General features: G+C 49.9%; 6 protein-coding genes across 6 annotated transcripts; 5 read left to right on the top strand and 1 right to left on the bottom strand.

The window, feature by feature from the left end:
• Window positions 1–164: 164 nt before the first annotated feature.
• On the bottom strand, window positions 165–2,186 carry ASPWEDRAFT_34395 (cytochrome P450). The gene is made up of 5 exons (XM_040833989.1): window positions 1,943–2,186; window positions 1,633–1,888; window positions 970–1,579; window positions 773–906; window positions 165–713 (listed from the first exon to the last, which is right to left on the bottom strand). The coding sequence occupies exons 1-5, from the start codon at window positions 2,084–2,086 to the stop codon at window positions 268–270; spliced, it is 1,590 nt and encodes a 529-aa protein (XP_040694608.1). The 5' UTR covers window positions 2,087–2,186; the 3' UTR covers window positions 165–267.
• A 305-nt stretch (window positions 2,187–2,491) lies between these two features.
• On the top strand, window positions 2,492–6,147 carry ASPWEDRAFT_47645 (uncharacterized protein; the record flags this gene model as incomplete). Its single annotated transcript, XM_040836993.1, has 3 exons — window positions 2,492–2,574; window positions 2,650–3,750; window positions 3,807–6,147. 3 exons carry the CDS (start codon window positions 2,492–2,494, stop codon window positions 6,145–6,147), a joined length of 3,525 nt encoding a protein of 1,174 aa, XP_040694607.1.
• Window positions 6,148–6,676: 529 nt separating this feature from the next.
• On the top strand, window positions 6,677–7,827 carry ASPWEDRAFT_237938 (uncharacterized protein). The gene is made up of 3 exons (XM_040832528.1): window positions 6,677–6,771; window positions 6,958–7,536; window positions 7,605–7,827. The coding sequence occupies exons 2-3, from the start codon at window positions 7,092–7,094 to the stop codon at window positions 7,640–7,642; spliced, it is 483 nt and encodes a 160-aa protein (XP_040694606.1). The 5' UTR covers window positions 6,677–6,771; window positions 6,958–7,091; the 3' UTR covers window positions 7,643–7,827.
• A 1,129-nt stretch (window positions 7,828–8,956) lies between these two features.
• On the top strand, window positions 8,957–10,348 carry ASPWEDRAFT_34393 (GIY-YIG nuclease family protein). The gene has a single exon (XM_040833988.1). It carries the CDS (start codon window positions 8,980–8,982, stop codon window positions 10,087–10,089), a length of 1,110 nt encoding a protein of 369 aa, XP_040694605.1. The 5' UTR covers window positions 8,957–8,979; the 3' UTR covers window positions 10,090–10,348.
• Window positions 10,349–12,040: 1,692 nt separating this feature from the next.
• ags3 (alpha-1,3-glucan synthase Ags3) lies at window positions 12,041–19,669 on the top strand. The gene is made up of 3 exons (XM_040829186.1): window positions 12,041–12,799; window positions 12,849–19,370; window positions 19,427–19,669. The coding sequence occupies exons 1-3, from the start codon at window positions 12,279–12,281 to the stop codon at window positions 19,473–19,475; spliced, it is 7,092 nt and encodes a 2,363-aa protein (XP_040694604.1). The 5' UTR covers window positions 12,041–12,278; the 3' UTR covers window positions 19,476–19,669.
• A 178-nt stretch (window positions 19,670–19,847) lies between these two features.
• ASPWEDRAFT_34391 (uncharacterized protein) lies at window positions 19,848–21,399 on the top strand. The gene is made up of 5 exons (XM_040833987.1): window positions 19,848–19,992; window positions 20,042–20,226; window positions 20,276–20,585; window positions 20,635–20,788; window positions 20,837–21,399. Exons 1-5 carry the CDS (start codon window positions 19,950–19,952, stop codon window positions 21,231–21,233), a joined length of 1,089 nt encoding a protein of 362 aa, XP_040694603.1. The 5' UTR covers window positions 19,848–19,949; the 3' UTR covers window positions 21,234–21,399.
• The last annotated feature ends 53 nt before the right edge of the window (window positions 21,400–21,452 follow it).

The raw sequence follows: 21,452 nt of genomic DNA, 5'->3' as shown, positions 1-21,452 counted from the left end.
TCCATTGGTTGAGCTGGTCCGTTGTTTATCATGTGGCGAACCGCTGCAGGGATATCAGACTGGATGCATGAACACAGCCACCCACAACCCTGGCAGGACGATGATCGGTGATTTTCTTTTTTGGAGGGCGCTGATTCTGCAAATATGGTAGGATAAAAGTTCCCCAGAAAAGGCCAATAAATTTACTTATAGCACCAGCGAGAAAAAGAGAGATATCAGTTTTGGCCTATGACATTCGGTTGGTCTAAGCTTATAAACCTATACAATTCAGCTAGATTGAAGCTCAACCTTACAGCCATCTGCACTTGACAGGACAAGAGTCAGCTGTTGCTTCTCACTCCCCGGAGGCTCATTAGGCTCATTCTCGGGCAATCGGATATGAGGAAATTGCTGTAAAAGCCTGACAACCGTATACGAAACCTCCATCAGAGCAAAGTCCTCTCCCAGACACTGTCGGGGACCACCATTGAATGGAAAGAAAGCCCAGCCGATGTTTGCGCCCTCCTCCCCTTCCCATCTCTCGGGACGAAAATCGTCCGCATCAGCACCGTAGATGTTCTTCTTTCTAGAGTTGACATATTGCGAAAATACCACCAGTTCACCTTTCCGAACTAACATAGGGCTTTCTCCATCCGGGCCACCGCCGGTGGGGAGGATCGTGGTGCGAATCGCCTCACGATTATTAAGTGGGACTGGAGGATATAGCCGCAGGCCTGAAAGGTTTTTTGTTAGTCTTGCCATACATCGATAGGTAGCACGATGTGGTACTCACTCTCTTTAATTACTAGAGCGAGATATGGCATTTTTCGGATCTGTTCTCGAGTTGGATGTGCTTGATCTCCTATGACGGACTTGACTTCCTGCTGGAGACGTGACATGACATTTTCATGACGGACAAGAAGACGGCTAAATATCAAGGTGGTCAGTACTAGACAATAACTTCCCGAGTAGATCGACTGAAAGACGTACAATGTCCAAGATAAACAACATGCGGTAGTATCTCTCCCAGCCAGCAGAACATTGAGGAGCTGATTCCGGAGATCTTTTGTTGTTGGCGACTCCGCTGCAATCTGTTTAATGAATCCATAGCATCGCTCTTCTGAGCTGGACTCATCGTGGAGGTCTAAATTATCGATGTATCTTTCCACAAACCGGTGTACCTCCGAACAGGCTTTCTGGAAGGACGAAGGGTTATAGAAGCAATGCCACGGTGCAATTCGGAAACGTTTAGCAAGACCCTCCTGAGCGACGTTGAAGCTCTCCGCAAAAGCCTGGTTTTCCATATCCTGGTCGATCCCTGCTCTCAGGCTGTAGATCGAGCTACCAAAGAGCAGCGCAGTTGCCGTATCCATGGTGAGATTGAAGAAGAGTGGTTGCAAGTCAACAACGCCGGTAGAAGGCAGACAGGCGATCAGATTATCGACATGCTCACGGAAGTGGTCCAGGTTCTGATACTGCACTCGAATGAATTGTTTTCGGAGGAGATCTCTCGAGTGCTTCCAGGCTGGCCCCTCTTGGGTGAAGATTCCCTGGCCCAATAATGGTGCGAAAATGTCAGGTCTTACGCCAAACCCATAATCTGCGATGGAAATTAGAGCTGTCGATACTATTCTCGCAATTGTCTGGTCGCACCTTTGAAGTTCGTAGAAAGAATGGCTTCGACATTTTTTGGGTGTAGGATATGAAATGCCCGAGGACCGAATAATAAATATTGTGTGAGGTTATTCCGGGGCTCATAGTCCTTTGCAACAGAGCAGAGAAACGCAAGAAGACGACCTTCGGCGTTGGAGTCCCATAGTTCTTTTATGCGATCGATGCCCAACGGCCATCGCTTTGGTAATTCTGGCGGCAGCTGGCATCCATGCTGGAGGCCGAATGCCGTGTCTCTCTGAAGATATAGGTTAGAGCCTGGTACTGTGGTAAATTATACACGATCACATACTCTGTACTCGAAATATCGTTGGACAGCCGAATAGAGGAGATGAGCAACATAACCAGCCGCTAAAATCTGAAGCCAGTATTTGGGGGCAACGAGGCGATTGTGAAATTCCCCGGTGACACCACCAGACACCTCAACACGGTCCATACTTTATGTTCTGGACGACGTAGAGTAAGTGAGAAATAGAATCAAAATAAAAAGAGAGTCCTCCCTCTCGCCTAATACCGCTGTCGTATTTCTAATCCCCCCAACTGCGAAAGACACGTCGAGTCGCAGGGGTGATGCCATCCCGTCACATTTAGGCGCCGGACTAGCCGCCCGCTAATGCAGAGCGAACCGCCTACAGCACGGCTGAAACAGCGTACAAATGACTGACCGAGGATGAACCGGATCAGGTTTATTTCCCCGCTGAAAGATGGGGACAATGCTGGCTTTAAGCCTTTGTGACCCATTCTGTCTTGATTCGAGAAAGCGAGGGGGATTACTCTATCTCACCGCCACTGAGAGCTCATCTGAAGCTTTTTCTGTCTCCATCCTGGATCACTAGAGAATATGTCGTCCGGCCTGCGTACCCTTTATCAACCAACCGTCATCAAGTTATATGAGGAGGACGATAATACTGATAGGGGTGTGGAGTAAGAAACCGTCTATTTATTCAGACAGCTTCCACTTCTGAAAAAAAGGAGTGACTAATTTCCATCAAACTTCAGTATAGTAGCTGTTCATGGAGTGGGTGAAGATTCCATCATCGCCTGGACAGATCTGGACACAAGGACTCTCTGGCTGAAAGATCTTCTGCCAGAGAGTCTCCCCTTCGCACGCGTCTTGACATTCGGCTATCAATCCGAACCGGCATTCTTTCGTGGCAGAGGATTTGTGGAAAAGATCCAGGGCCATGCGACAACACTGGTCGCCGCTTTGGAAAGCGACAGACGTTTGGGAAACCACGAGCATCGGCCCATCATCTTTCTTTGCCATGGAATTGGGGGGATCATCGTGAAACAGGCCCTCGCATATTCAGCCCGTCAAACCTCGCCCCACGTCGGCCACCTCAGCTCGATCTTCATCTCAACCTGCGCGATTCTCTTCTTCGGGACCCCCCACAGCAGCCGGCAAACATGGGACGATGACAGAAGAATAACAGAAGCCATAATAAGCCGCATCAAGAGCAAGAGCCAGCATCATTTCTCGTGGCTCACCGACATCGACGGACTGGAAGTCATCAATGCCCAGTTCGCGCCCCTGATCAAGAAATTCCGTATTTTCTTTTTCTGGGAACAGCGACCGACCCATGCCGGGGGGTCTGCGCAGTTTGTTGTTGAGCAATCCTGCGCAGCCCCAATTATCGACGACACCCAGCACTCGGGAATCGATGCTACACATGCGGGTATGATCCGTTTCCCGGGACCAGAGTCGCCGGGGTATCGAGTCGTGTTGAGCGCGTTGATGCTATACTGTCGAGAGGCACCTGATATTATCGCGCACCGACGGGAAGCTGCCCGCGACGCACTGGCACGTGCTCGCGCCCAAGAAGCATTCGAGCTGATGGGTGTCCCCTTGAAGATTCCAGACCAGCGCTCTCTGCCCCAAGAACCAGGAATACCAAAGCATGTCCCAAACACCTATTTCGACCATCGCCTTCAATCAAATGAGCAATTCTTCGGTCGAGGGGATGCTTGTGGTATCATACAAAACGCCCTGTTTCAACCAGAGGCAAGCATCGGGTGCCACAGGATATTTGTAGTTCATGGAATGGGAGGCTCAGGGAAAACACGGCTGTGCTCAGTATTTGCCCAGCAGAACAAACATAGGCATGTCCTTTTTCCGGGAAGATGAAACTATCAGTGCATAGGCTGACAATCTCAAGGTATTGGGGCGTTTTCTATGTCGACGCTACCTCAGTCGAAATAGCAAATCAATCCTTTGGTAGGATCGCGGAACAGGGTGGACTGCAACATACAGAAAGTGCCGGGAGGTACTTTCTTTCTCAATCACCGCACCCATGGCTTCTCATCATCGACAACGCGGACAGAAAAGACCTTGAAGTTCAGGGCTTCTTCCCTTCTGGCAATCGTGGCCACATTCTCATTACAACAAGGAATCCCAGCTTGCGCAAGTGGGGGAACGCAGGACACATTGCGCTCAAGGGACTCAAGCAGGAAGAGGCACTCCAGCTTTTGCTCAACCGGGCAGGTATCTGCAAGCCGTGGGATACTTCAACGGAAAGTGCAGGGCAGAAGGTCATCCGAGCATTGGGATATCTGGCGCTAGCCGTCACCCTGGCGGCAGATGCCATCTACGAGAGAGCTTGTCAATTGACGGGGTACCTGGACTTTTATGATTACCATCGAAGAAAACGCTGGCAGAGGCAGCAAGAGGTGGACGCGACCCGTGATGATGTCCTCATTTACTCAGCATTCGACGTGTCCTTGGAGCATATACAGATGAAGACAACGACAGCCAGCAAGGACGCTGTAGAGTTACTGAGCATTGTCAGCTTTTACCACTTCGATCAGATACCGGTTTCTATCTTCAGCCAAGCGATTATCAACCTACACAAAGCCGAGGCAGCCAAAAAGCCAGATGGGTCAGCTTCCTGGTGGCGGCATGCTGTCTGGAAGAGATATCAGTCATCCCACGCTCCTCTCCCACACTTTCTGCAACGATCATTGGAGCATCCGGAACCGCAGTGTATTGAAGAGGCCCTCAGCGAGCTCTACCGAGTATCACTAATATCGTATGATAGTAATCAGAATCTGACCTTCTCGCTGCATCCTTTGGTCCATACCTGGGCACGAGATCGTATCCACCCAAATGACAGAGCAGAATGGGCTTCCATTGCGTTGAATACACTGGCACATTCACTGCTTTTGCCGTCAGACCCAAAAAGTGGCTCCCAGGCAGAATTCCAAAAAGCGATCTATTCTCATCTGAACGAAAATCTCAAAGAATGCCCCATCACAATCACGCAATTCGAGGGTCTTTTCGGAAAATTTCAACTCATCTATGCCACTGTCTTTCAACCGTCCGCTCTCGCCCTTTTTCAGGAGCAAATTGCCATGGCAGTTAAATATACCCACCTCTACGCTGTGACGGGTAGGTTCAAAGAAGCGGTGTACTATTTATCAATGGTCAAAAATGTCCTGGTCCAGGTCGTCGGCTATAATAATGACAAGACAGTGTTAGTAATGTTTTTTCTCAGCAAGATACTCTGGGGACTCGGTCGGTTGGAAGAAGCAATTTCAATCCAGAAACATGTCGTTGAATACCGGACTCGAGTCTTGGGGCCTGAGAGCCGTGAGACGCTGCAGGCAATGGATCACTTGTCAAATTGCTACTGGTTGCATGGTCAGTATTCTGAAGCCCTTCATCTGCAAACCGTAACTACAGAGCAAATGAAGAAGAGTCTCGGGCCGCAGGACAAAGACACTCTAGGTGCATTGGATACACTCGGCACCATCCTCGGATCATGGCACCGCTTTCAAGAAAGCAGAGAGGTTCACCAAAAGGTCTTAGATGCACGGGAAGCAGCCAAAGAGGCGAATGTTCTCGATGTTCTCACCTCCAAATGCAATTTGGCCATGGCAATGATGGGCCTGGGTCTCGCGGAAAAGGCACGTGGCATTCTACAGGACGTCTTCGAACAGCGGAAACAACACCTGGGCAAAGAGCATCCTTGGACTCTTTGGGTCCTGTGCTACTTAGCTAAAGCTTATATAAAACTTGGCCGGCTGACTGATGCGGAAGACATTTTGATCGAAGGTATTGCTGCAGCGAGGCGGGGGCTTGGGGATGATCATCTAGGTGTTCTGTTGGGCCGTGGAGCTCTTGCCCGTGTATACGCTCGCCAGGGGAGGCTTGAAGAAGCAGAGGAGATCAGTTTGGATGTTTTTGAAAGGGTTACATTCTCACGTGGTCCCTTGCATCCCGATTGTGTCTATGCCATGTGGAAATTAGGACAGCTTTTCGAGCTGCAGAAGAATCTCCCGAGAGCCTTATCCTGGTACAATGCTGCCGTGGAACGGTCCAGCTACAGGTTGACGCGCGAGCACCCACTTGCCCAAATGGCAGTCCGTCGGGTGAAGGTCATTTCAGAAGAACTTGATATCGAAGAGACGCCATCTCATCACTCCAACGAACACGATGGCCACGACGAGAATGATGAATCTCCAAGGACTGGCACTCTGCAATCAACCCGAACCTGGTAATGGAAACCGACGTATACCATTTATATATGTATGTATGTATTTCTAAATCATATACTTAACCATCCACCAATTAATGAGGTAAGTCTATTAGCTGTACAGAGCAATCACATGCAGAGTATATACAGACTAATTGTTGTTCAACCAGAACAAGCGGTCCTTGAGTATCTAATGACACCTTTAACTGCTTCGATATACTCTCCGCCTCTCCACATTCTGGATACCCTGCAGGTCATGTTCCGAATGTATACTGAGTTGGCTGAATATTCCTTCTCGCACATATACACGACTAACTCAGTCATCTGGAGTTTTTGCTCGATTCTGATCAGTCACATCAACAGTGCTCCTGCTGTCTCCAGGCCAGGACTGACTCTCCAAATGGCATCTAAAGCCCCCCACGGGCCACGACTGGCCTGGTCGAGGGCCCGCATGTGATAGAGAGGTGGTATCACTTCCAATTCAGCTGGCTGAGACACGAGGAGATTGGAACAATCATGGCAGCCTTTCCGATCGTGACGATGATGGAAACGACCGTGTTGGGGGATGCTCTGTATTGCTAGTTGGCATAAACAATGCCGTTGATGTCGGCCAGAAATCCAATCAACAAGGCTATTCAAATGATACTAAGTAACGCCCCCCCCCCCCCAATCTCCCCCATCCATGATCCAGGTCAGTCAAAGCGTTTCTTTGACACGCTTATAACATGAACCGGCTACCTCACTACCTAATTTGTCTAATAAGTATTAGCTCTCCTAAGCACTAAGCAGATAAGCCCCCTATAGAATGCTGAATAGCTCCCCTAAGAATTATAAGAAAAGTAATTCTAGGTTAGAGCTCCTGCTGGATGTATAAAAGTACAGGCCGCAGCTGACTTTTCAGACTTCTGCCACTCTCTCCCTAATACTAGTATAAAGATCTTCTTGGATGGATCTAAGCTAGCAAATGGTATGGCAGGTGCTGACTTTGCCTTATATCAGGTTGAACACCAATTCCTTCAGTCATCCCTACCTCTTGGACCAGACAAAGAGGTTTTCCGCAGAAGCAGAAGCGGCTTTACACTTTCATATTGCTCGCTTTGCCACCGACCTGTGGGATTTCCTGGACAATCTGGAGGTGGCCACACGCCTACTTGCATCACCAACAGGCTCACCACAAGATGTCCTCAGATCCTTCCAGTCACTTACCTCGTCCTGGCCTCTCCAAGACTCCCCCATGCCAGCGAGCATCTGACACAGATCAACATCTCAGTCTTCCGGCACACTATATCGCCATCAGATATCATCAAGTCGTCCATGGGGGTAAAAGCCCTAAGTGACTGGTTGGAGATAGAATCCGACCTCCCAACACTCGAGAGAAGAGATACTGATTTGAAAACTACGTTTAGAGAAGGGAGTTACTGCTCACTGTCGTATTTGATTGTTAGTCACGGGCTCATCACTAACTTTACTTGCGAGTTATAGTCCTCGAGATCATCGCACCACTTCGCTGTTCCAAGTGACACCTGGAGAGATAGTTTCGAACGCACGGCACTTCTTAACATGGGAGGTCTACCATAGACCGAATGCTGTAGGCATTACTAATTAAACGAATATGTCAATATAATGAATCATCCCCCCATTATGTACTGTAGAGAGGTGCATAGATTGAAGTATGTCTTTTAAATGGCGGTGAGTAAAGAAGGACCCTACTATTCAATTGCTTTTAATCAGGCAGCCTCACCATGCACGTTATTTTGAAACAGAAATGGCAAGAAAACAAAGTCATTGCTGGGTATGTGGTGGGATGACAAGGCTGTGCTAGTTTCCATCATTTCTAGCAGGGACTGCGGCGTGACCGAATCAAGTACACTGGACAAGGATTGGTGGGGCTCAAGGTGGTTTTCGCTCTGACAGGGGCACTACATATTTAGTGTTCGTTGCTTGTGCAAAGAATTCCCAATAATGACACAATGGAATTTCTATCTCACCTACTGTCTACAACCTGCCATATAGGGATTGGCCTTCTTATTTGACCAGTATGTACTCACGATCACATTTTCAGTCCTTAAAAGGAGATAGCATGTCTCCTCTTAAGATAAATCACGAAACAGCATGGCGCGAGATAAAATTAATACTCAGAGAAAGAGCTGACGGGAAACCCCTGGCGAGGCTGGCCTGCAACCTACAAAGTTACAGGGGTACAGCTCCTTTACCAAGTCCAAATCAGGATATCTCAGCAGAGAGTACAAGCTATCCACAAGAAGCTAAACATTTTATTTTAGAAGAGCAATTGAGCTGGGCAACCGTGATTTCAGTTCTTTGCAATGCCTGAGGAGCGCATCTTAAAATCAGTGATACTCCCACAAAGTGTTATCGCGACCAAGGGTCAAGGCTTCCAATACCCTCTTTAACAATGATCTCACCAGCCGTGGCTATCCAAGTAGATAATTATTACTGAAATATTACTATAAATTCATGCTTCTAGATATCCCATGTGATATTCCATGGTACTTTCATTTATTCTATCATGGGCTCTTGACATCGTCCTCTCTGACCGGGGTATGAAATCCCAGCCACACTACTTTTTCTTCTTCTTTTCTTTTCTAAGACGGGTTCACGCGTTTCTCCATCGATCAAGTCGATCAAGCGGGCAAATGGATGAGCTAGTCAATGCCAGCCTATCGGATTCAAAAAATTTAGCGCCCTGTCGTATCAGCATGGGCTATCGACCCGTGCTGGAAATTCCCACGAGGCCGCGCAAGGCTGTGGGAGCTTCCCGAGCTTTATGTATCGCAAGTCCCCATAAATTAAAGCGTGGATTAACTCTACCAGTCGTCTTCCCTTCATTCCAAGTAATATGTCTAACATTAACTTTGTATGTTTACGAGAGGTCGTTGTCCCAATTGAATCTCCCCAAACCTGTGCTGCAGTGGTCTTCTCCAAGGGCTGGGAAAGGCGCTGTCGTTTTCCAGTTCAAATCGACAGGGAGAACCTTCTCAGTGCTCTCGAAAAGCTACAAGGAATTGGTACTTCTGATACCGATATTGACAAGACGCTACTTCAAATTGCCCATACGTGCCTGTGTCCACGGTGGCACAAAAAGGTCAGCATCAATGCGGTCCAACATTGGAAAGCACAACTTGACCAGACAAAGATCGTGACACCCCAGAAGAACCCAGAAACACCAACCAAGATGAAGAGTGCGGGTTCCAGACAACGCACCCCATCCAGCCTCCCACCCATTGTGTTCGAGCCTTATGAAGATAAATCCCCCGAGGACTGGAACCGTCAGATGACCGACCTTTTAAATAGGTCTCTAGGCGAGAAAGACCTTGAGAGTGGATACATCTACGCGATCAGCCATAGTTCCGCAGGAGAAGGGAAATATAAGATCGGATTCTCCAAACATCGACCGGACAAACAGCGACTCAAAACTCACGAAAAATGCTATCCCGGTCTGAGTATTCCGGTCTTCTATGAATTTCCCCGAGCCCGTCGGTTCGAACAGCTGATATTGCGGGTGCTCGGAGACAGGCGTATTCAACATACGTGCCATCGTTGCCCGGGCGGCCCAACGCAGCATACTGAATGGGTAGTTGCCAATCGACAGTACGTCAAGGAGGCTCTATATGTTTGGTCGCAACTCGCAGATACAGGATTCTATCTACCGAATGGATGTCTTAATCCGCAGTTTACACTTCCTGTTGCAAGCTTCTCGGCAGACAGCGATAGATGGATGAGGTGGGCCAAGGACCAGCTTGCAATAGATCAGCATTCGCCTTTGGAGCCATCCCCGACTCTATATGGAAGCGCCAATTTCGAGTTCGCTAGCAACGATAACTCGATGTACTTGGATGACGATGAAAATGTTCCCTATCCTGATACTCCTCTCCAGGGTAAAATATCGGACCGAAATCCAACAAGGGTCGATTTGATAACGGCTGTTGACAGACTGAGCTTGGGCTAGTAAAGGGACCATACTATCGTACAAAGGAACTCGATGAAGAACATAAGTATGCAGCAGAACAATCAATTGAGATAGGTCTGATGAGGATCAATATGTTGGAGACAGGAATATAGCTAGACTGACTAAATCTCTGATACATTGGCCATTGAGTATATATAAAGAAGACAAGCACTCAAGCACTTATATACATATGTATATAGTAATATATCATCCTAATCATTCATTACGGATAATACCATACAGCTTCATGCAATCCGGATAATTGACTTCTCGATTCCCCGAATCCCTCTTCAGCCTTGTGTGGCTGCCAATCATGTTCTTTCCTGCTGAGGGGAAATTAAAGCAAACTAATGCATCTGCATGGAGTCTTTGTTTCTTTTTGGTGGTCATTTGCCCGATTTTAATTGTCCGTGTGTTGGTCCGATCACAGCCAATAGTCCCGGCCCACTTGACCGGGTATAATTGAGTTATAAAGATGCTATGCTTGGTAGGCTTGGTATGCTTGGTATTTGCTTGGGAATTTTATATGAAGATATACACAACCAGAGAATGACAGAAATCTTAGCCATATCAAGGATATATATTAATAGCAATATGAATATTCATATACATACTCTTTAATTTATATGAGTTATTCCATCCGACAATGGGCTACAGAATGGATTGGTACATTATTTATCGTCCATGTTTCTGAGATGTCAATTCCAGGGGAGGCTGGAGGGGTTCTCAGCGAAAAGGACATCGAAATTTTGCTTGGGTCATAAAGAGAACTCGGACATAAAAGGTGCCTTTTTTGAACACTTCTAGAATCTTCAATAAGTTAGTACCAGTGTTGGAAATTCGCGGTTTAAACGTCGGGGAAATGATGGAAGAAACCAGGAAAATACATATTCTCACTAAGCTGAAAATGTGCGCAGTCACATAATTATGCTGTGTATATTTTATGGTCCACTTTGGCTAACACTTATCTTATCACCATCTCGCGATGCCAATGATAGCTCATTAATTAAGAAACTAACCAATGGCTATATTTAGATTCGACATGATCTCAATTAATTTAGTGAAAACGTCCTCAGACTCATACAAAGCAGAACTCGTCTTTTATCAAGACTGGTTGACTCGTGACGAGGTTCCGGAGCACCATTAGTCCAGATGATAACTAGCCATGTACAGTATTTCACAGGTGTATTGGTTATAAAACTTAGAAATAAAAAACGTAGAAACCTGGATTAAATCTGTTTAGAATATGTCAAAACACAAAAAAAAACACAACAGCTGTTGGGACACCACTCCAGGTCAGGTGACTCACTGGGCCGAAAGACTGCCATATTAAGTGCCGATATGCCTGGAAACAATATATATAGTAGCGCACTGTGTTTGACCAGTCTTAACACAGGAAATAATGGCTTGATTCACCTAAACGGAGTGGCGTGGACCGGTCTGTTGCTTAGATAATGTTTTACAGCCAAACCGTGGTTGATGTCTCAAATTTATACATAAAAAAGCACAGCGGTGGACCCACGTCTCAGATCCACGGCTCATCTTCTTCCACCGAAGAATTTTCAGTGTTCTGGAATTTTTCTTTCTTGGTCGCTTCCAGACTGCAGCATCGGAGATTTTTTGATTCAATAATTATGTATATATTGTTCAATATCACTGATAAGGGCGCGGGCTAGATCCCACCGGTGCCGCCACAGGATAAGCCTTTGGATGGTCATATGTAGAGTAGAACATGGAGGGGTGCGCACTGCGTCAGTGAGGTGGGCTTGACTAGGAGTAAGGGCCAGATTGATGCATCCATATCCACAGCATCCAATCAGTCCACCGGGATATCGTGTTCTTAATATAGCTGGGAACTGATGTCTTGGAAAGCAGGGCACTTGCTGCCCCACCGCATAGGAATTATCAACGGTGGTATGGTGTTATCATCAAGCAGCTGCACCCTGGTACTGACTCTTTTGCCTCCGGTCTTCCGGTCTTTCGATTGTTCGATGGTTAAAAATCTTTCAGCGTTTGCTTTTGCCCAGTCCTTCGTTCTGCTGGCTTTCATTCTTCTTTCTTTCTCAATCTTTACCTCTTCCATCGTTTGACCTTCACACTCTCATTCGCTGGAGTCTAGGCATGTCGAATTCATTCCGTCCACGATTCACGGAAACTTGAATCGTTCTACCCACCGGAATCTCCTCGAGATGCAGCTCTCATTATTCCTCATTCTATCATGGACTGCCAGCGTCGTGTGTTGGCCCTACGATGAGTCGCTCGTTGACTACAACCTGAACGAGAATCGATCGGCAGAGTCGCCGATCGATTACTGGGGCGAATGGCCCGATCATGACTATCACCCGTCCCCGGAGAACTGGCGGTTCCCCGTGTATACGATCTTTTTGGACCGCATCGCCAACGGCGATCCCACAAACGATGATATCAACGGCACCTCCTACGAACATGTGATCAACTCGAACCAGATGCGCCATGGTGGTGACTTGCTGGGTTTGGTCGATACACTGGATTATATCAGGGGCATGGGATTCAAGGCCATCTATTTTGCTGGGACGGGATTGATGAACCTTCCCTGGGCGTATGATGGCTACTCGCCCACTGATACGACACTGCTTGACATGCATCTCGGGACGTTGTCGGATTGGAGACGCACTGTGTCTGAGATCCACGACCGGGACATGTACGTGATTATGGACAATACGCTGGCAACGTAAGTGCTTCAAATTCTTTGTCTGCCAAATCTGAGCTAACGAGTGCAGCCTGAGCAACCTGATCGGCTTCAAGGGCCACCTCAACGATTCCGCCGATTTCAACCCCCGGGAATACGAGGCGCAATACATCACTGAGAGAGAGTATGCGGATTTCAAATTCGGAAACGATTACAATGAAACATGCAACTATCCCGGATTCTGGAACGAAGATGGTTATCCGCTCACCACTGATGGCGTACAGGACCTGAAAGGCTGCTATAACAGTGATTTCGACCAGTATGGTGAAATCGAGGCCTTTGGCAACTTTCCCGATTGGCAGCGTCAATTGACCAAATTCGCCTCGGTGCAGGATCGGCTGCGAGAATGGCATAAGCCGGTTCGCGATGTCATCATCCAGCATTCATGTATCCAGATTGCGAGTTTGGATATTGACGGGTTCCGCTTTGACAAGTCTGTTCAAGCGACCGTTGAGCCGCTGAGTGAGATGCTGGCTGCATACCGTGACTGCGCGAAGCAGTACGGCAAGGACAACTTCTTTCTGCCCGGAGAGATTACCTCTGGGAATGATTTTGGCAGTATCTATCTCGGCCGTGGTCGCCAGCCAGACCAGCGTCCGAAAGATGCAGGCACTGCTGTCAAATTGAGCAATACGTCCGACTCCAATTTCCTCAGAGACGAGGGGTATGAAGCGTTGGATGCGTCTGCGTTTCACTATACGATCTACCGTTCCATGACCCGGTTCCTGGGCATGGATGGTAACTTGGTTGCTGGGTTTGACTTGCCGACTGACTTTATCGAAGCGTGGAACCAGATGTTGGTCACCAACGATATGCTCAATGCGTTTACTGGTGAACTGGACCCAAGACACATGTATGGTGTCTCCAACCAGGATAACTTCCGCTGGCCGGCTGTGAAAAACGGCACCCAGAAATATTTGTTGGGTCTATACATTGTCACGCTGGAACTTCCTGGCATTCCGCTGATTCTCTGGGGAGAGGAACAGGCCATGTATGTATTCGACGCCACAGCCTCGAATTACCTGTTTGGTCGACAGCCCATGACCTACCAGACGGCATGGTGGATGCATGGCTGCTTCAATCTCAACACCTCGAAGTTCTACGACTTTCCCAACGACAAAGGCCTGAACGGATGCAACGATATTACCGTCACGTATGATCAGCGGAACCCTGCGCACCCACTGCGCAACATCATGAAGCGGATGTTTGAGATCCGAGACCAATATCCTGTCGCCAATGATGGCTTCTATCTGGAGACCATTTCCCAGCTGACCAAGGATGTTTATCTGCCTGGTTCATCGGTCACTCCCACCGTTACTGGTCTGTGGTCCGTCAAGCGAACCTATTTCCCTGGTGTGCAGAAAGGCAACGGGACACTCTGGCTCGTGTATCACAATGGCAACCAAACCAAGACATACGGCGGCAGCTGCAGCAAGACGAATGGCTCCTTGCTGGCCCCTTTCAAATCATCCACGAAGCTGAAGAATGTTTTCTATCCGTACGATGAGCTCACGCTGGGGGAAGGCCCGGACGACCAAAACAGCACGACCTACGGTTGCGTGAAGAACATGACGCTCTATCCATGGGAATACCGGGCATACGTCGAGGCCGACAGCTTTGTTGAGCCTGGTCCAACGGTGACGGATTTTACTCCCGGCCATGACACGCGCTTGCTGTCAGCGGAAGACACCAAGCAAACTATAGATATTTCGCTAGGCTACTCCAAAGAGATGGATTGCGATGGTGTTACGAAAGCAATCTCCCTCAACTCCACGACAATCAAGGGCGTAACCGCTTCTCTGGACACCTCCAGCGTCAACTGCACCAAGGTCACCGCACGCACAAGCAGCCATAACTATGTCGGCGAGATCCCCACCGTGTGGACGTGGTCCGCCAAGCTGAACAATGTCTATCATGGAATCCATCAGGTGAACGTCAAGAACGTGACCTCCCTCGCTGGCGTCCACACCGATGCTGTCGACCGGTTCTTGTTCAGAGTCGGTACACCAACCAACCCGCTTATCTCTCCCCTCGCCAACTATACGACAAGCCTGGTGCACAAATCCGATAAGGATGAGATCTTCGTGAGCCACGAGGCGACCGGAGCGGACAGCTTCCGATACTCGACGGATTTCGGCCGCAGCTGGTCCAACTGGACGACATATGACGGGAGCAACACGACGATCGATTTCCCCGCCTGGAAGGGCACCAAAGCCCAGAAATGGAAAGGAACACATGTGCGGGTGCAGTATTTCTCGAGACTCACTGGCAGCAGTGACTACATCCAGGAGGGTGATTACGACTGGGAAGACGGGGATTCATCGCGACGATTCCCGCATCTGTGGTGGAACGGCCCGTATAATCAATACGGTTATGATGCTGGGCTGGATGCCAACATGCGGTATGACACCAACACGCAACGGTGGATGTACGATTTCGTCTATGAGTGGCCGTCAGTTGGACAGGTCAGTGTTTGGGGAACAGGAAGTGATGGAGTCCCAGACGACACCGAGGTCTATGGAGATGTGGGCAACTCGTCTGTGCTGCTGAAGCTGGCTCCGTCGTATCTCTCGTCTAATGTCATCAATATCACCGATCCTCCTCCATTCCCGCATCTTGGTTGGACGATCTCGCTCAATGACGGCAACATGAGATATGAAATGATTCCCGTCGGGTCGGGATGGGCTCAACTGGTGCTTTTTGTTCTTCTCTGGGTTGTCCCCATCTTGATGGGATTGGCTGGTGTTTTCATCTTCATTCGATCCTTCTACCGCGTGAAACACAACACGGACGGGAATGTGGTCAAGGAAGACAAGCTGCCCCTACTGGTCTGGCGTAAGGTCAAGGGGCAGTTCACCAGGGAAGACGATTCGGACGGGGCATCTGAGGTGACCGTGAGCCCTGGCATGGCCATCGCCGGGGCCGCTGAACAACGACGCACCGTTCTCATCGCCACGATGGAATACGATATCCAAGACTGGGCGCTCAAGGTCAAGATTGGTGGTCTCGGAGTCATGGCGCAATTGATGTCTCAAAATCTCAAGCATCAGAACCTCATTTGGGTCGTGCCCTGCGTGGGTGATATTGATTACCCCGAGGATACACCCACTGAACCTTTCGTAGTCAGCATCTTGGACAAGCCATACCTGGTCAACGTGCAGTATCACCAGGTTGATAATATCACTTACGTCCTTCTCGATGCCCCTGTTTTCAGACAGCAAACCAAAGCAGAGCCGTATCCCCCGAGGATGGACGATCTCGACAGTGCCATCTACTACTCCGCATGGAACCAATGTATCGCGGAGACCATGAAGCGTTTCCCGGACATCAACCTCTACCACATCAATGACTTCCACGGTTGCTTGGCGCCGCTTTACCTGCTTCCGCAGCGAACCATTCCCGTCTGTCTGTCTTTGCACAATGCAGAATTCCAGGGTCTCTGGCCCTTGCGAACCCAGCAGGAGAAGAAGGAGGTGTGTTCGGTCTTCAACCTGACCCCCGAAGTCGCTACGAAATACTGTCAATTTGGAACTGTTCTCAACCTCCTCCACACTGGTGCGAGTTACTTGCGCTTCCATCAACGCGGCTTCGGTGCAGTGGGTGTGTCGAAGAAGTATGGCAAGCGCTCATGGGCGCGGTACCCGATCTTCTGGAGTCTGGACAAGATTGGCAGTCTTCCCAACCCCGATCCCACCGACACGGCAGCTTTGGAGAACGACCCGAACATGCAGGTTCCTGTTCAGTCTTTAGAAGAGCGAGTTAATGAAAAGCTGCAGGCACAGAGATGGGCTGGTCTCAATGAGGACCGCGACGCAGACTTGTTGGTCTTTGTCGGGCGATGGTCGAAGCAAAAGGGCGTGGATTTGATTGCGGATGTCATGCCGGCCGTCCTCTCCGCCAGACCTCATGTGCAGTTGATCTGTGTTGGCCCTATCATTGACCTTTATGGTAAACTGGCTGCGATTAAGCTGGAGCGTATCATGGCCATGTTCCCTGGCCGCGTGTGCTCTAAGCCAGCGTTCACGATTCTCCCACAGTACGTATTCTCTGGAGCCGACTTCGCTCTCATCCCATCCAGAGATGAGCCATTCGGTTTGATTGCCGTTGAGTTCGGCCGCAAAGGCGCACTGGGAATTGGGTCTCGCATTGGAGGTCTGGGCCAGATGCCTGGCTGGTGGTATACTGTAGAATCCGATGCGACGCGCCATCTGCTGCACCAGCTGCGAACCGCCATCAAATCCGCGCTGGACTCGTCCGCAGAAACGCGTGCGGACATGCGAGCCAATTCAGCCAAACAGCGATTCCCCGTGCTGGAATGGACGCAGAAGCTGGAAACCTTGCAACGAACGGCGATTCACATCCATCATACGAAGAATAAGAACACCGTGGGTGCCCCGGCCCCAGAGCCCCAGAGCTACTGGGAAACGCAGCACGTTCGACACTCGTCGCTGAACTTGCCTGGAGTGTCGCGTTCTGGAGCGGACAGCCCGAGTCTTCGACAATCGACCATCATGCAGCACACTCAGTCGCGTCTTCAAGAAATACAGGCAGCTGAAGGAAACCGGAACAGCAGTCTGAACAGAAAACTGTCTCTGGGTCGACGATCTGGTCCGGGTCGGAGGCGAAACCGTTTGAGCAAGGCGCCGCCCCTTCCGGCTGGGGGGCAGATAGTGGACGACACCACCGATGCTGAAGATGACGATAACGGCGGGCAGGAAGACTACATCACCCCCGAGGAGGCGATGAGGGCTGTCAACACACTCGGCTCGCACGATGCTAGCGGCTCGCAGGATATCAGTGACTCTCAAGGACACAGCACGCGAGAGTCGTACCTTTCTGTACCGGGTTCACCGTCTCGATCTTCGTCTCCAGGGCAGCTCACGCCCCCCGAATTTCCATGGGGCGCTCACTCGCGAAATATCTCTGTTCTCTCGTTGCCTTCGGTCGTGGCGGATCACAATCAGCCTGTCTTCGAGCTGCAAAAGGTCGACCCGACCTTCACAGACAGCATGGGTCACTTCACCAAGCGCTTCGAAAAGCTCTTGGACAATCTCAACAAGAAGAATTCCATCACTGATTACAGTATCGAGACCTATTTGATGAAGAGCGAGCGCAAGTTCTACGACATGTACACGGATGTGCAGTTGAAGAAACGGCCCGAGTCTCAAGCATCCCCCTCGCCCACTTCGGACGCCTTCCCTGGCGATGCACAAGAGACCAGCGGGGGTTCCGGCTCCAATGACCCGGATGAAATCGACCTGTGGCTTTCTCGTCTGGGGTACAGACGGCCGATGTTCATCGAGCGATTCATGCGACGGAGGATTGGCACTTGGCCCGTTTACGCCCTGTTCCTGGGTCTGGGTCAGATCATCGCCACCAACTCTGCTCAGATTACGCTCTTGGTCGGCCAGGTAGGTGAGACCGCAACCAAGGTGTACGTGATTGCGGCCATCTATTGTCTCTCGTCGATTGCGTGGTGGTTCATGTACTACCGGTTCCCGTCGGTATTCGTCCTCTCCATCCCCTGGTTCATCTACGCCATGGCGTTTGTCATCATCGGTGTGTCGCCATTTGGCTTGAACTCTCTTGGCCGGGCATGGGCTCAGAATGTGGCTGCAGGCGTCTACGCCGTCGCCTCCTCGAGTGGCTCTTTGTTTTTCGCTCTCAACTTCGGCGACCAGGGTGCCGTTCCCGTGAAGGATTGGATGATCCGGACTAGTCTCATTCAAGGACTCTCGCAGATCTACACCGTTGCTCTCTGGTACTGGAGCTCAAAGGTCACCGCCGCGGAAGTTGGCGGCGTGTCGGTCCTGGCATTGAACACATGGCGACTCACTGCGGTGGCCATGCCCATTGCATTTGTGTGCTTTGTGATCGGCGTGATTCTTGCCCTTGGTCTGCCGAAATTCTATCGCCAATCCCCCAGTCGGATCCTCTTCTTCTACACCTCCCTCTTCCGCCGACGAATCGTCCTCTGGTTCTTCTTCCTGGTCATCATCCAGAACTGGTTCCTGGCCGCGACATTTGGTCGCAATTGGTCTTTCCTGTGGTCTTCCCATCACGCAAAGACCTGGCAGATTGTCATCTGCGTCGTCGGCTTCTTCATCGTCCTCTGGGTGTTAATCCTTCTTGCCTTCCGCGCTCTCTCCAAGGAGCACAGCTGGTTCATCCCCGTGTTTGGACTGTCTCTCGGTGCTCCCAAGTGGGCGCAGACATGGTGGGGGACGTCCAACATCGGCTACTACCTCCCTTGGGCAGGCAGTCTGGTGTCCGGCTCGATCTTGTCTCGCTGTCTCTGGCTGTGGCTGGGCGTCCTCGATGAGATCCAGCAGGTCGGTCTGGGTATGATTCTTCTGCAAACCCTCACCCGAGTGCACGTTTGTTTCGTTCTCCTGGCCGCGCAGGCCCTCGGATCGATCGCCACCATGTGTGCGCGTGGATTCGCTCCAAATAAGATCGGTCCTGCTGGCATCTCTCCGAACGTGGGTACGTCGGTAGATAAAGTCGGCAATGCCTGGTTCTGGATTTGCCTTTTCTTCCAGCTGCTTGCTAGGTGAGCATCATTCTGCTATTCTTTTGTTATTCCGCACTGCTAATACATATTCACAGCTTTGGGTTCCTGCTCTTCTACCGCCGCGAACAACTCAATAGGCCTTGAGCCATTCAACCATATAGATTGTTATATAATATTTTTCTTTTTAACACGGCATCTTGAGCGATTTTGGATACTGGCATCTACTTGGTATATATTGCTATTCGTTAATGATGTATGTACATATACATAGTTGCATCTAGACTGTATTTATGTCAGACATAATCATGTAGAGCCCTAATGTATATCACAAACCAAACCAAAACTCATCGGCGCACACTCCCCCGATCTCTCCTGGCGGACGACAACCGCCCGCTGAAACATGCCGAATCCCCAGAGATCGGCAGTCTCACTGCCTGTTAAGGACTTAACCCCAACGCGGGGTTTCCCCCACATCACAGCTTCGGAGCTCCAAGTCCGAAGGCTTTGCTGTTAAATCTCTTTCTCAATATATTCTCTCTATTTCTCTAATCGTTTGTTTTTCATTGTTCTTCTTGAAATTATCCCCGATACATCCACACAAAGAAAAAAAAAAGCACAATGGGCAGCATCCAGACATGCCTCGACAAGCTCAATGAGCAACGTAAGAACGCACTTCCTTCATGTAAGAATCCTGCTAAATAACTCGACAGTAAACATCGACGTCGATTGGATGGATCCAACCTTCATCCAAAACCTCCCCATCACCCCCCACGACATGACAAGCAATCAGATCCTAACCCACGCCCGACTCTGCCACCCCGACAACGACAAACTGCTGAACCAAGTCGCGGCGGAATCCAAAGACCAAGGATGGTTGGCAATCTACACGCGCATGGTAAGGACATCACACACCCCAGAATCACCACCCAGCTAAGCAAAACCAGGCCGTCCTCATGGCCAAAGCCAACATCAACAACATCCACGGCCGAGTCCTCCTCCAAACCCTCCCCACAAACGCGTACAACACCGAGGAAACAGTCTCTCATGCGCGTGCGTACGCGCGCGAGTTTGAGAATGTGGGCATCCCCCGCGACCGGTTCTGTATTAAAGTGCCTGCGACCGGTGCGGGGATGAATGCGTGTGCGATTCTACAGAAGGAGGGGATTCAAACGCTCGGCACGGCGGTGTTTAGTGTGCATCAGGCTATTGCGGCGAGCCAGGCGGGGTGTTTGTATATCAGCCCTTATTATAATGGTATGTATTGTATTGGGTTTGATGTAGGGCGTTGTTGACGGTTGAATAGAACTTCGGGCTCATTTCGATGCGAGTGTGTGGCCCAAGTCCAACGATCCGGCGCTGTTGCATCCAATGTCGTCGCGGTTGATTCAGATCCTGGAGACGTATAAGCGGCTGTATCGAGAGACGAGCAAGGAGCAGCCGTTGTTGAAAAATGCCAGGTTTGTCTATCTTGTTCAATCGTGGTGGATATATCTAACTGGGAATAGCTTTCTATCAGCCCAAGAAGCCATGGCAACCGGTGAACTCGGCTGCCACTCAGCAACACTCCCGCATACCGTGTTGACTGAACTGTCACAACTGCCCTACGATGCCGCGAAGCAGCCCGGGCAGGGCGTTCCCAAGCCAGCCCATCCCTACCGTGACGCTGCACCAACCCCCGCTCGACTCGCAAAAAATGCGCGCTTAGATCCACTGGTACCCAATTGGGACGGGAAGTTGGCGAGCAGTGACATCGACTATCTTGGAAATGGAGGCAAGGCGCTGGATCAGGCGAATGAGGCAGACCCGGAGACTAAGAAGCGACTTCACGAGGCTCTGGAGGCTTTTATTGCGGCGGAGAAGGCAAGTCAGGCGAAAATTGAGGGGGTGATGAAGGGTTTTTAGGCGGCATTCATATAGAGTAGACTAGATCATAGATCATAGAGTACTAGATGGCCTGTGCAATTGATGTCTTGCTTGATATCATGAAAATCAGAATCCCCTTGTCCTCCTCGAGCTGTCCAATCTGTTTTTCCGCCTCGGACCCTAACATCCAGAGCCTGATTTTAGCTTCAGAATGCCTCGTATAGAAAGATATCTCACTGCGCTAGGCTTAAGCTATAC

Source organism: Aspergillus wentii, assembly GCF_001890725.1.
Source record: "Aspergillus wentii DTO 134E9 unplaced genomic scaffold ASPWEscaffold_1, whole genome shotgun sequence".
In the NCBI taxonomy this organism is placed as follows: Eukaryota; Fungi; Ascomycota; class Eurotiomycetes; order Eurotiales; family Aspergillaceae; genus Aspergillus; species Aspergillus wentii.
This window is presented reverse-complemented; position numbering and strand designations above follow the sequence as displayed.